The sequence below is a fragment of the Bos taurus genome, chromosome 4 (assembly GCF_002263795.3).
Source record: "Bos taurus isolate L1 Dominette 01449 registration number 42190680 breed Hereford chromosome 4, ARS-UCD2.0, whole genome shotgun sequence".
In the NCBI taxonomy this organism is placed as follows: Eukaryota; Metazoa; Chordata; class Mammalia; order Artiodactyla; family Bovidae; genus Bos; species Bos taurus.
This window is the reverse complement of record NC_037331.1, coordinates 51,213,839-51,226,340: the sequence shown is the minus strand read 5'-3', so window position 1 is coordinate 51,226,340 and position 12,502 is coordinate 51,213,839. Positions and strand designations below refer to the sequence as shown.

At 42.4% G+C, this 12,502-nt stretch overlaps 1 protein-coding gene across 9 annotated transcripts in view; it reads left to right on the top strand.

Moving 5' to 3' along the window:
* The window catches only part of ST7 (suppression of tumorigenicity 7), a 268,694-nt gene that overhangs the window by 230,172 nt on the left and 26,020 nt on the right, over window positions 1-12,502 (top strand). The window contains exon 13 of one of the 9 annotated variants that reach the window (XR_009494113.1): window positions 10,371-10,579. The exons of 7 other annotated variants lie outside the window; for them this stretch is intronic. Coding sequence is in view for 1 of the 2 variants with exons in the window: in XM_059885380.1 (XP_059741363.1) it covers window positions 10,371-10,382 (12 nt within the window). In the remaining variant the exon portion in view is untranslated. Of the gene's footprint in view, window positions 1-10,370; window positions 10,636-12,502 lie in introns of those variants that run through there. One more of the 9 variants, XM_059885380.1, reaches the window with a different exon arrangement.

Genomic DNA, 12,502 nt, shown 5'->3' with positions numbered 1-12,502 from the left:
TTTAAATGTCATGTGGGACACCTCCAAGATTTTAAGCTTAAATCTCTCATAATGATACTATTAAAGTTATGTTTATTATTGGTGTCTGTTAATGTTTACTATGTGGCAAGCACAGTGCTAACTGAACCACATATGCCATCTTATTTATTTTTCATAACAACACTGTGATACTGTTATCCCTGCTACATAGAAAAGGGCACTACAGGTTTGGAGAGGTTAAGTAATCTGCTGTTGGTTACACCATTAAGTAAATGACAGAGCCTGAACTGAGTCTGGGTTATCCAGCTCTTAAACATCTCCCTCCACTGTCCCCCAGATCCCGCCAGGTGGCAGACCAGCCTAGGCAGGAACCTAGAAATGATGGCAGCCACATCCCCTCCCAAGGCACTTGATTCCTGTGGACAATCCAGATTTCTTCAGGGTGTTATCGTGTCTTACTTACTTCCATAGTTTCTTTTCCTCTTTCACAAGAAGTTTTCAGTGGCCTACCCCCGGAATTTTCAGTATATACATGCTGTTTTACCCAATTATAGCCTGCTTGGAAGGAGAAAAAATACCAACTATGGTAACTGTGAATTGCCTTCCATAAATTTATAGTTTAGTTCCAACCCCAGTAAGAATAGTTAATATTTCAATGTCCAATGATAAATATTAGTTATTTACTCCAGGAGGGTTATTCCTGGGAACTCTCTTCACCTGCAAACATAAAGAATAGAGAGTATTCCTCCTAACCACACCACAGGACTGAGAAATAAATAACAATAGTACAAAGTTGTGGATTTTTGTTCTGAAGGAGAGCCTCAAAGTTGTTTGATTCCAAACATGATTTCTAAAGCTTTAGATTGCAGCAAAGTATAAGGAGGAAGCACCCCATAGACTCATGCTGCTGCTGCTGAGTCACTTCAGTCGTGTCCAACTCTATGCGACCCCATAGACGGCAGCCCACCAGGATGCCCCGTCCCTGGGATTCTCCAGGCAAGAACACTGGAGTGGGTTGCCATTTCCTTCTCCAATGCATGAAAGTGAAAAGTGAAAGTCAAGTCCCTCAGTCGTGTCCGACCCTCAGCGACCCATGGACTGCAGCCCACCAGGCTCCTCCGTCCATGGGATTCTCCAGGCAAGAGTCCTGGAGTTGGGTGCCACCGCCTTCTCCGCCATAGACTCATACTGCCATCAAATTGTGTTACTCCCTTCCCGAGGAAGTGCAGCTGTGTCTCCAGCCCTACAGAAGGTGTCAACTCCTTGGATAGTTCTTCAGGACTGCTTATGATCTAATCCAACTTGTCTTTTTATTTTTTCCTAGTTTCTTCCAACAGGCCATCCTCCTCACCCTTCACCCCCACCGTTGCAAGTCACTGCTGGGAATCGTGTACCTCCCCATCCCAGAATCATTCTTCCCCTCTGGTCTCTCACTACACCGCACTGATTATGTACCTACTGGTCACCTCTTTTGAGTTTGATGAGGGGTCTTAGGATCTTAATCATGCTGGTGATTTTCAAGACCTGGGTACACAGTTCAAAAAGACAAAGCTTTTAACCATTGGAGGAGTTTCCCATTCAATGTGCTTAAAATAGGAGTTTTGAATTTAAGGAGAGTTTCTCCATTTTTTAAAGAAAATTTCACTCACGTTGTTCTGTCGCTCAGTCGTGTCTGACTCTGCAACCCCATGGACTACAGCATGCCAGGTTTCACTGGCCTTCACCATGTAATGCTGGACCAATGAAGGGCCAGCTCGGTTCTATATTTTGTATTATTACATTGTATTGCTATCTATTGTTTAATGGATTTTTAGCTTCAGTTTTTTTCTTCTGCTTTCCCTACAGATGTGCTTTTGCACCTGCTCTGCTCTTGCTCAGCCTGACAAGGAGGGGTACATTTCTATCAGAGATCTTTACACAGATCTAAGTTAATGAGTTTATGTGCTCTTAGTATGCCACACCTCCATCTCAAGGCTCTCCCTGTGAAGAGACACATTTTTGGTTTGGAGGATGTTGCATTCACTCCTTCAGGGTGCTAAAGATAAATTTCACTTTGACAAATGTCCAAAAAATGACTAAATTATTGGTTTGTTACAAGCTGCTTTAGGTATGGTTTTTCCCTCCATACTACTGCTGCTGCTAAGTCGCTTCAGTTGTGTCCGACTCTGTGCGACCCCATAGACGGCAGCCCACCAGGCTCCCCCGTCCCTGGGATTCTCCAGGCAAGAACAGTGGAGTGGGTTGCCATTTCCTTCTCCAATGCATGAAAGTGAAAAGTGAAAGTGAAGTCGCTCATTCTCATCCGACTTGTAGCAACCCCATGGACTGCAGCCTACCAGGCTCCTCTGCCCATGGAATTTTCCAGGCAAGAGTACTGGAGTGGGGTGCCATTGCCTTCTCTGTTTCCCTCCATAGTGGTATTATAATTATATACATATATATATATATATATTTGAGAAAAGAGTAAAGAAATCATTCATAATCCCTTCATATCTAGTCACGGTGGTGGTGGTTTAGTCACTAAGTCGTGTCTGACTCTTGCGACCCCATGGCCTATAGCCTACTAGGCTCTTCTCTGCTCATGGGATTCTCCAGGCAAGAATACTAAAGTGGGTTGACATTTCTTTCTCCAGAGGATCTTCCCAACCCAAGGATCGAACCCACGTCTCCTGCATTGTAGGTACATTCTTTACGAACTGAGCCACCAGGGAAGCCCCCATATCTAGAAGGAGTAAGTGAAGTGAAGTCGCTCAGTCATGTCCAACTCTTTGCGACCCCATGGACTACAGCTTTCCAGGCTCCTCCGTCCATGGGATTTTCCAGGCAAGAGTACTGGAGTGGGTTGCCATTTCCTTCTCCAGGGGATCTTCCCAACTCAGGGATTGAACCCGGGTCTCCCACATGGCAGGCGGACGCTTTACCCTCTAAGCCACCAGGGAAGCCAAAAATATTTCTTTGAGCCGCTTTTTGGCGGGGGGGTCGGCAAGAATACTGGAGTGGGTTGCCATTCCCTTCTCCAGGAGATCTTTCCAACCCAGGGATTGAACCTGGGTCTCCCGCATTGTAGGCAGATGCTTTACCATCTGAGCCACCAGGAAAGTCACTGAAGGAGTAAATATATCCCTAATTCCCAACCATATACTCCAACTGAACAGTCCATGTTAATTTTCAAAAATATGAATATGCTGTGTGATTGTGATTCCTAAGTATTAAAAAAAATGCATAGAAAAAAGGCAGGAAGAAAATAGTCTTGAATATAATCTTATGGTTGGGAATTGGGGTATGTTTACTCCTTCTTGGGGAGGATCATCAGATTTTCAGAGTTCTTTGACCTTAAAATTGTTATCCTCTAGCTTCACAGTAAAGTCCAAGTCTTTAGCCATGTGCTTTCAAAAATTTAAAAATATTTTCTGGATGATTTACTTCCTTTTTCATTATAAAAAGTATATAACATAAAATTTACCCTCTTAACACATTTTAAAGTGTAAGCATAGTGTTGTTAACTATAAGCCCATTGTAGTACTGCAGATCTCTAGAATCTTCTTCTTCCTGACTGAAACTATATGCCAACTGAACAGCAACTCAGCATTTCTCTTTCCCCCCAGGTCCTGGTAACAATCATTCTACTTTCTGCTTCTATGCATTTTACTACTTTAGCTACCTCATACAGGTGGAATCATGTATTATTTGTCCTTCTGTGACTAGTTTATCTCACTTTGCATGACGTCCTCCAAGTTCATCCATTTTGTTGCACAAAGCAGAATTTCCTGCCTTTTTAAGACTGAACAATATTCCAATATGGTGTTTATATGTATACACCACATTTTCTTTCTTTATGCATTCATTGATGGAAAATTAGATTGTTTCCACTTCATTACTGTTGTGAATAATGCTGCAGTGAACATGGGAGTGCAAATATCTCTTCAATTCTGTTTTCAGTTCTTTCAGATGAATCCCCAGAAGTGTGATTTTTGGACCATATTTTTTATTTTTTGAGGGGTCTTCATATTGCCTGTCCCGTTTTACATCCCGCCCCCGAACTGTGCACAGGAATTCTAGTTTCTTCACTTCCGTGCTAACACTTGTCATATTCAATTTTTTGATAGTGGCCAATCTAATACGTGTGAGGTAGTATCTAATTGCGGTTTTGATTTGCATTTTCCTGATGGTCTGTGATGTTACCTTTTCATGTACCCGTTGATCATTGTATGTCTTCTTTGAAGAAATGGCTATTCAAGTCCTTTGCTGACTCTTAAATCAGGTCATTTTCACTGAGTTGGGGTTCCATTATTTATTTGGATATTAACTTCTTTTCAGATATGGTTTACAAATATTTTCTCCCATTTCATAGGCTGCCTCTTCTGTTGTTTCCTTGACTATGCAAGAGCTTTTCATTTCAATGCAGTCCCGCTTGTCTACTTTGCTTTTGTTGCCAGTGCTTTTGGTATCATTCCAAGCCATCATTGCCAAGACCCAGTGTTAGGAAGTTTTTCCTGTGTGTTTAAGTCTTAATGCATTTTGAGTTGATTTTTGCCTATGGTGTAAAATACAGGTGCAATTTTATTCTTTAGCACGTGGATATCCAGGTTTTCCAGCACCATTTGTTGAAGAGAATGATTTGTTTTTTTGTGTTCTCTAATTGTAGGTATCAGTTTGAGGTCATCTCAACTAGTGAATGTCTTTGGGCATAAAGATTTTTTTGGTCTTTAAGATTATTAAATTTATCTTAGGATAAATTTACATAATAAGAATGACTGAATAACATATAGAAGCATTTAGGGTTCTTAATATTTATTGCTGAATTGCTTACCAAAAAAATTATAGCAGTTTACACTCGCATCAGCTGGTGACTCTTACTTTTCCCTTTTATCACACTCTCACCAACATGGAGCAGTTTGTCTAAAACCAAAAAAAAAAAAAAAAGAAGGAAAATAGAAATGATGATTTTTATTAAGTACAGACAGATGTAATTCTGTTCTTTTACTTTGTATTTCTTTGCCACTGCTAGTAATGTGGAACATCATCAGCTATTTGTGTTTATTCTTGTCTGAATTGTCAGGCCCAGTATGTAGAGTTCCTGTTATTACTGGGAAAATGTTAATTACAATGATGATGCAAGGGGTATGAACATAAGTAGGCAGACTCATCAAGTATTATTGGAGAAGTTCAAAAGTATTTGAAACAAGAACTCCCACTTCCTGTCCACAAGACAAGAGGGAAGTATGGGAAGGAAGAGTTAATTAGCTCCCTGCCAGGTTTCTTGTTTTGATAAAATGGGGATAAGAATAAAGGCTTCATAAGGTTGATGAAAAGTAAGTGGAATTCCACTGCATAGCTTGTTCGGAACATAGTAGGTGTGCGGTACGTGCTGGCCCTTTCGTCGCCTCTTCCCTCGTACCCTCAGCTGTTTCTGCACTTGCGCGCTGGCCAAGTACAGGCTGTTTAGAAACGTACTTTAATGATACTTCTTAGACTGCCATAGTCTGAAGAAGTATAGCCAGAGAGAGTAACAGTGGCGCTACAGTGCCCCGACCTGGAGTGCCCACAGGTTCTCCTCAGCCTCCAGACTTGGAAGAGGCTCTAGCATGTTCCGGCTGCAGCTGTTGTCTTCATGAATTTCTAGTTTGTAACTGCTGGCTAAGTCCTTCACTTGTGACTGATTAAGAGTTACCCATTTCCGACCTCTGCCTCGTACCCCTATTCTAGCACAGTCATTCCTACTTGCCACCACCAAAAAAAAACCCAAACCATACACCAACAAACTAATTAATAATGATGTGTTATTTTTAAAGCAATAAACAGTTTTTTCCCTCCTATTGCAATCTTACATGAAACCTCAGTGAACAAAGTAATTAAAAGTAGACTCACTCTGATTGAAACTGGGATGAGAAGGCTGGTAGCCCTGCAACCCCAAGGCACCTCTTCATACAGTTTAAAAAATAACAGAAGCCTGGGAGTCATCCCCATCACCACAGGATAGTCCCAAACTCATGAGGTCCCACCCGTAGAACAGAAGGCCCCACACCCATTCGGAGCCCTGGGTGGTTGGAGTACTTGGGTGCTGTGGCTGGAGCTGTTGAGGGAGAAAAATCAAGAAAAATCACCAGGACCAAAGGGGGAAAACTTTCCTCTTCATCTTGCCCCAAATCCCAGTGCTGCTAAATCTCAGGCTTGTCTTCCTGGGCCCCTCCAGGGGCCTGCAGGGGGTGCATAGGCATCCTGAGGGTGCTGGCAGAAAGGGGCTCGCCACACTCCTGACCCTCAGTCAGCAACAGGGCAGCCTGGGCGCCTGCCACAGAACTTTGAGGTGAGGATCTAGTTTTTAAATGATAAAAGGAGCATGGAAGGAAAGGCATAAGAAAATGTAGAGGGAAGAATGAAGAATGTTATGACAGAAATGCACTCCCATTAAAAATTTTGCATTTTTTTTTAAAAGGAAAGTTCGTCTCGTGTTAATCTAAAATTTCATGGGGATTTCTAGAGGTTTGTGGGGAAAAGCATCCTGGTAAATGTATATGCTAATGGTGTATCCACGGGACTTTGTTATAGTGATGGAAATTCTGTTTCTTGCAAACACTAATGTAATCCTCCCTTTATATCTTAGTAAAGCTGATTGACAGAGTATAAAATTGCTTTTTAATCAAATTTAGGAAACAAAATGTGTCGTGGGTTTTAGCATTTAAAAGTGCTTGAAGCGTGGAAGCAGAAACTTAGAATGCCCTGGCAGATTGTCTATGATATTGTATGTCGATGGTGCATTTCAGAAATATTATTATTTCAATATAAGTTTCTTTGACTTGAGTCATATTTTGTTCCAAAGCTTTTTTGGATTAGAGAAAGGAGAATGTATTGTGGAAATAGGACCCAGGGAAAAATGAACACAAACCAGTTTTTAGCCACATTTCTCAAAAACAGAAAGTTTCTAAGAGGTCTCTCTAACAAAAAGCAGTGTAGCTGCTTCCACAGAGGATACTCCCACTCAGAACCCCCTCTTCCCCCAGCTCATCCTATGTGATGTTTCCTCAGCCTCTGGTCCCACTGACCACGTTCTATACTGAGGGCATCTTGGCTCTGTGCCACCTTCTCCCTGTGCCACTGCTGCCTCTCCGGGCTCTCCTCCTGCACCACTTCCTCCCTGCCCTCCCTCAGGTTGGTCCTCAGTTCTCTCCTTTCCTTCTGGAAGCCCTCCTGGGAGACCTCGTGTACTCCTGCTTCTTCTGCCTCTCTGCTCCTCACACATCCAGACCAGCATGCCTTCACTCCTCCCTTCAGGCCACCACTCCAGAGGTGTTTTGTAGGCACTTCAGCTGTTTTTGTTATTTCCCACCACTAAGCCTCTTCCTCCTCTGGTGTCTTTATCTTAGCTGATGATCTCCCATTATGGTAGTTTCCTAAACTAGAAATATCTCAATCACCTTGAGTCCTTCTCTCATCCTCAGACTCAGCCAGGTGGCAAGTCCAGGGGAAGTCCCCCTCTTCAGTCTCATCGGCCCTCACTTGGACAGGAGCTTTTTAAGACTTTCTAACCTTAGTCTTTCCCTATCTGGTGCTGCTACACATGACTTGCCCATTTCTTTATGGAGAAACTTTGGTACAAACTGTACCAACTCTCTTCCCAGTGCCTACTGCAGGGGTTTTCAGACTCTGCCTAGGAGCTATTAGAGTCTTCAGTCCTTCTTGGGTGCTTCCGTTAAGATCCCCCACAGCTTTGTTTTACATCAACTTCACATTCTGTGTTACATTTCTTTTTCTCTTCAAAACAGAATTTTCAGCGTCTCACAGTTTGAAACCACAGAATAACTCAGGGGAAAGGTTGTACTCTGGAGCAAATCACGCAAGGCCTTTTACATGCACGTTTCCTGCTTCACCCCCTGGAGAGCAGCATGAAACCTGAGTTCCAGGGTAGGTTCCATCACACACAAATCGTGCAACCCTGGGCAAGCTATTTAACTTCCCAAAGTGTCCAGTTTTTTTTCATCTGTAAAATAGGAATAATAATATCAGCTCCCTCACACAGTTGTAAGGAGTACCTGAGATAAGTATACTTGACATGTGTTAGTGCTTCATCAGAGTTGGCCATTCCTGTCAGGTTAGTACTCAAGCCCTTCAAGACTGCAAACCCATTATGCCCTGTGATGCTTTGGCCCAGCCTTACAGTGGCTTCCACCTCCCCTCATCTTTACAGTTAAACTCTTGTGTATTTAGTAAGACTGACTCATATTTTCCTCTTTCTGTGAAGCTGTCCCAGAGACAATGTTCCTCATTTGCTTCCTTAGTACTAAGTATATGCCTCTTACTAAGATAGTCATCATGTTGAATTTTATTGTTTCTTTGTCTGTACACGTGTGCACACATGCATGTTCTCACACACACACACACACACACGTATACTCTCTCTCACACTCACACTCCTACAAAGATTAAAGGTCACCAAGGTAGGGACCTGACCTGATCATGTCCATGCACTTGAGGTGACTTGTGGATGTGCCCATATCTGTGCCCCTGGGGTAAGCTATGGGTCCTCCCACATGTGTCATTGGAGAACACTGTGGCCACTTCTATGGGCTTCCAGGGTGGCACAGAGCCTGCTTGCCAGTGCAAGAGCTGCAGGAGATCCAGGTTCCATCCCTGGGTCAGGAAGATCCCCTGGAGGAGGAAATGGCAACCCACTCCAGTATTCCTGGTCTGGAGAATCCCATGGACAGAGGAGCCTGGTGGGCTACAGTCCATAGGGTTGCAAAGAGTGAGATATGACTGGGCATGTATGCGTAACATGTGGCCACTGCTATATCTGTGCCCTTGGGGGACAGCACTCCCATAATTTTTCTTGGGATATATGGTGGACATGCTGTATTTTAGGAATGAAGCAAAGTAGCTGATGAATCGGAGAAGGCAGTGGCACCCTACTCCAGTACTCTTGCCTGGAAAATCCCATGGATGGAGGAGGCTGGTAGGCTGCAATCCATGGGGTTGCTAAGAGTTGGACACAACTGAGCGACTTCACTTTCACTTTTCCCTTTCATGCATTGGAGAAGGAAATGGCAACCCACTCCAGTGTTCTTGCCTGGAGAATCCCAGGGACGGGGAAGCCTGGTTGGCTGCCGTCTATGGGGTCACACAGAGTCGGGCACGACTGAAGTGACTTAGCAGCAGCAGCAGCAGCTGATGAATAGGTAAGTGAACCAGCAAGAAGCAGTGAGCTTGAGAAGAGGACCCGTGGGTGGTACTACAGCTCACCAGGCTGAATTTGGCATTTCAGCTTTGCTTTGTGCTTGTCTTCATACTGGTCAGTTGATGACCCCTGGCAGCCAGTTCTCTTTAGCTGAACTGCTACTACTATAAAATTGCTGAAGTGTTTTACCGAGAAACAGATTCAATCATCTGTGGGACATATATCCACAGGAAACACAACTTCCCTCCACAGTAATTTAAATACTTCATTTGTTTGTTGGTTAGCAAAAAATAGCTTCTATTTAGTGAATACTCAGGTGCCAGGAACTGTGTGAATGCTTTACAACTATTATCCTATGTAGTATACAGAAGTTAAAGCAGCAAGAGGGTGTTTTTATTATTCTGTTTTAACATATAAGCAAACTGAGTTTGAAAGAATTGCATAACTTGTCCGAGGCCTCTTAGCAGAATAGTGGAGACGGGATTCAAGCAGCAGTTTAAGGGAGCAGGGAGCAGATGAGCAGTGGGACTGGGGCAAAGGACTGTGCACCTGAGGCCCCACTGCAGCATGGTCGGAGCAAGCTGTGGTCCCCTCAGGCATCTCTGTTCTATCCCAGAATGTGTCTTACTGACTCCAGGGAGTGAACATCACTGAAACTCAGAATATGCAGCATGGCTTCCCAGTAGCCCTTTACTGATGTTTTTAACACATCATTTCTAAGCTTAAAGCCTCTTTCAGAGCCAGTTGCACCAAAGCACTGAAGACATGAAAAATTGCTCTCCCTGGTTATCTTGTTTGTGTGATTTGCTTTTTATGTTTCTGATGCAAGTCTAGAAAATAGTTTTGTTTTTATATATGCACACACACGCATGCACATACATATATATGCAGAGAGAGATAAAATATTAAAATGCTTATTACAGAAAACTTGGAAAGCATAGAAAAAGTGGAAAAATCTTCATAAGATCAGTATTTTCCACCATTAACATTCAATCTGTGACCTTCCAATGCTTTTAGTTACTACACGTACATTTGTATTACCAAAATCACAATCTGTGTGATACATTTGTTTTGTTCTTTCTTCATTTAGTGATATATCATGAACGTTTCCTCATGCTAATAAATATTCTTCCACTACCTGATTTTGGATGAGATCTAAATGTACTGGAGTCTAATTAATTTGTTCTTTCTCATTTTCTTTATCCCATGTTTTTGCCAGTTATTTTCATAGGACTTCTGCTGTTACCGGTGTTGGAAATCCAAAAAGGGAGTATGGACTATTTGGCATTAATATCTGTGTGAAGGATAACTTTGGAATCATGTTCACTCTAATTATTAAAGAATTTTAAGACCTTAACAGAAGAGATCTGAGCAGCCACCTGGGGTAGCCTATGACAGGGCACCTCCCTCCTACACCTTTCCTGACAGGTGAACCAGCCTCTGCTCACAGACCTCCATAAGCAGACACCACTCAGCTCCTCTTCATCTGTGCTAATGTGTTATGTTCCTATCTTGAGCTTAGGAACCAGATTCTGACACAAACAGATTTTGAAAAGTTGCTTCCGAAACCTTTAGAAGCATGTGCTTCAAGAGCAATGTGATTTGAGAATTTGGGAAGGAAGTCAGAGGCAGGATGGCAGGCAAGATAGGGCAGAATGCTGGCTTAGCTAATCGAAGCCAACGAACTGCTGCAGACAGGCAAGGAGTGTTCTCTGATTTGCAAGCTACAGTTATTCTAATTGATTTCTGCATAGTTGTGGATAGGGATCTGCCCTCTTCCATTTATTTTTCTCTCGACAAGTAAGATGTGAAATGTTGTTCCATGCCTTTCTAATTTAAATGTTGCACATGTTGAGAACTAATCTTGCCAACCATTTTAAACCAGGCCAGAAACATAACACACTGTTGTTATTAGCCTTCATTATTTGGTTAGAGCCAACATTTTGTTTGAAACCATGCTGCAGTATAAATCTCCTTTATAGACAAAACCTGTTTATGCCATAAAGTAGATGCAATGGGAAGGCAGCTGAGTTTTCTTGGTGAGCTGCACTGCTTCGTCTCATGAGGCTGATAAGGCCAGGGATGCTCATTTTGAGAGACTTCTTGGGAAATGAGATTCATGTTCTTTGGGAAATTATGCCTGAGCTGAGACATATAACTAATCTAAGGTGGTGTGTGAAAAGTACACATACACAGAGATCAGAGGGAGCTAAGAGGAGAAACAGAGCATTACCTCACAGCCCATCCTGGGGCTGTGGACAGTGTCCTTGAAGCCATATGCACCACATTCAATCAACAGGCTGAGTAAACCAGCTGTCTCATACACATGTGCACTGCTGCTTTCCAGATATTATGTAGACACCCTGGTGGCCAGTAATATTTTTAAATGAATTCTTGTATTATTACTATTTATTGTAACTTTTTGCCTTATTGTGTATTTTTGATCAGTAGATTCGACACACATCTGTGAAAATTTTTCATGTTATAAATGGTTTCGATTATTTGAAGATTAGAAACTTCCATTGTTTGAATCAATGCTGTCCACTAGAACTTTCTGTGATCACGGAAATGTCTCTGCCTTGTTCTATTAACACCTTACAGCACTTGAGGACTTGAAATATGGCTAGTGGGAACTGAATTTTTAATTTAATTTAATTTTAATTGATAAATAGATACACATTAAATAGAGGATACCACGTTGGACAACACAGATCTAATGTATCCCTTTGTAGATAATTTTCTAAAAGTCCTCCTTCCTTCCCCAAGTTCCTTCTGCCACACCCCTTCCTGGTTTGTTTAGGCTTCTACCCACTTGTGGGTATCTACCAGGCCCACTTCTTCTCAGGTGCTCCTATTCCTGAAGGTTTTTTAGCCCAAGAGAAGGGTTCTCTCACAGATGCTTAATGATATGATTTTGAAAGCCTTTCCTAATCATAGAAATTAAACAGAATAAGTTACACTTTTCTTTCAACTACCATCCAATCCTTAGGAACTTGAGGTTTCTATTTTCTTGGGGTACATGAGGTAGTGGTTTTCATATTTAGTTTTTTTCAAAGGTCATATAACATGATCCTTCTTAAGAGTTGACTGTTTGGTAGGCTGTAAATAATTATTCAGTTCAGTTCAGTTCAGTTCAGTTACTCAGTCGTGTCCGACTCTTTGTGCCCCATGAATCGCAGCATGCCAGGCCTCCCTGTCCACCACCAACTCCTTGAGTTCACCCAAATTCATGTGCATCGAGTCGGTGATGCCATCCAGCCATCTCATCCTCTGTTGTCCCCTTCTCCTCCTGTCCCCAATCCCTCCCAGCATCAGGGTTATTAGGAACTCAGAAATCAAAATATTATTCTA